At 25.0% G+C, this 2,205-nt stretch overlaps 1 protein-coding gene across 1 annotated transcript in view; it reads right to left on the minus strand.

Moving 5' to 3' along the window:
* The window catches only part of LOC105625945 (methyl-CpG-binding domain protein 6-like), a 6,678-nt gene extending 4,747 nt beyond the window's left edge, over positions 1–1,931 (minus strand). The window contains exon 1 of the mRNA XM_012207259.1: positions 1,917–1,931. Within this exon, the coding sequence (XP_012062649.1) occupies positions 1,917–1,931 (15 nt within the window). The remainder of the gene's footprint in view (positions 1–1,916) is intronic.
* Between the last annotated feature and the right edge of the window lie 274 nt (positions 1,932–2,205).

Consider the following 2,205-nt stretch of genomic DNA (forward strand, 5'->3'; position numbering starts at 1 on the left):
TATATATATATATATATATATATATATATATGTGTGTATATATATATATATATATATAAACATTTTCACATTTTTTGAATTATATCATACAAATATGGGATAGAACATTTTTTAGTCATCAGCTATAAAGTACAAAATTAATGATGTAGCTATATTTTGAAAAAAATTTTACTCGTTTTTATATTATATTTTACTTTTTCATAGATTACATTGTTGTTGAATATTATGACAAAGTGACTCGATAGCGTACACTGCATACAGCACGCGTAAATAGGAAGTAATGAACAAATCGAATCTGCATTTACATTGAAATTCAAATATGTGCCATAATTATAAACATCGATTACACGTACTTAATCAATGAAAATGTGTTATCTCCATAATATAAATGACATTTTATTTTCTTTGACATTTGTTTTATTTTCTTTCGTGGTTGTAAATAGCCACTTTCATATTTAGATTACTTTTGCATAAGGATGCACTTTTTACTGCCCGTATGAAAACGCGTGTATCTCACGCGACTCTCGTTTTCATGCGCATTGTGATGCACATAGGTGCAATGACCTATATACTTTAGCCAATATACAATTAACTTTTATTTAATTCTTCATTATATTTTTATACTTTTTATGCATAATATATGCAAAAAATTCTCGAGGATTTAAAATAGAAGGATTAATTTGTTCAGCAAAAAATAAATTCGAGCTTTAGATTAATCATTATCACCGATAAAAAACTGCCAATTACTTAATTTCTAATTGGAAATAGTCTCAGTAGAATTATCGATAATGCGTACGCCTAAGACCCTTATCGTACACTTCTTTCATAACGCATACCCTTCCTTATTAGTACGGAAATTTATTCACATCGAGGGTGCAACGCTATTTCAATCGTAGAGATTTCTGAGTACCAAAGTAAGTGTGTGTTCTCTTTTTTCTTTCTTTCCTTGATAAGACTGACGTAATACATATACATATACATATACATATTCAAAAAATTGATTAATTAAAACACGGAAATTAGTAACGTCTATTTTATAGACATATGTTGCATATATGAATAATTAAATCAATATGAAATATGAAATAATCAATATGAAATAATTATAAACTTAAATTACAATTTAATTTTATCAAATCAAATCAAATGTTTAATAAAATTTAATTTAAATTAATTATAACAAATTACTATTTATAACTGAAAAATATTTATTTTTATTTTATAATATTTGAAAATAAAAATTTTTTTTTTAATTTTTAAAGTAATCAATAACATTTAAGTTAACAATGATCACAATTAAAATAATTTATTACAATTCATTAGAAAATATTATTTAAATATTACTTAAATATAAAAAATATTAATATTTTCTATTAAATAAATAGAAAATATTACTTAAATAAATATAAATAAAACAATAATGATTTTATAACTGTATGAAATAATATTTATGAATAATTTTATGTATGATTAAAATGAATGCAAATATTATTAATTAAAATGTTAAGAGCATTATATACAATATAAAAAATGCAATTCTATTAATAAAAATTGCAATTAGATACATTATTTTCTCGAAAAAATTTGTTATTTGCTGAAATCAATATTTTTAAATCTCTTCTAAATTAGTATATATTAAAAATAACAATGAATTTTTAAATAAGCTTTAATTTAAAAAAAGGAATATGTATGAATTAAGTTAAGCTGATAAAATTTGACATATTCAAAACTTTCAGATCTTCCAAGAGAAATGACGTATTTTAAAATAAATCAGAATTAAGAGTAAAAAAATATTATGCAAAATAAAAATATTTTATTGTTTAGTAAAGCTATGTATTAATTACATTTTTATTAATTCCTTGAAATGATAAACACTCTGACTAAACAAAGCACAATTCAGACTCTCTGCGATCTACCTTGAATTTAACCATGATACACGCGTAAACTGCAGTCTTGGCACTTGTACACACAGATTATCCGACACTAGATTTCCTTACTCTAGAAGCGTTTTTTCAGCTTTTCTCACCACCGCACTTTAAGGGAAGTCGCGCCTAACCGGAGCTTGTCGTATGTGATTTAACGGTAGCTTTTCGTGTAACACATCGCGCGCACCATACTGACATTCGTCGGCCCGCAGCCTCTTTGACAAGCGAGCACGTCTCGCCAATACTAACACAAAAAATGTTCAGTCTTGTATGAAGGCTC

The sequence above is a fragment of the Atta cephalotes genome, assembly GCF_000143395.1.
Source record: "Atta cephalotes unplaced genomic scaffold scaffold00001, whole genome shotgun sequence".
Classification (NCBI taxonomy): Eukaryota; Metazoa; Arthropoda; class Insecta; order Hymenoptera; family Formicidae; genus Atta; species Atta cephalotes.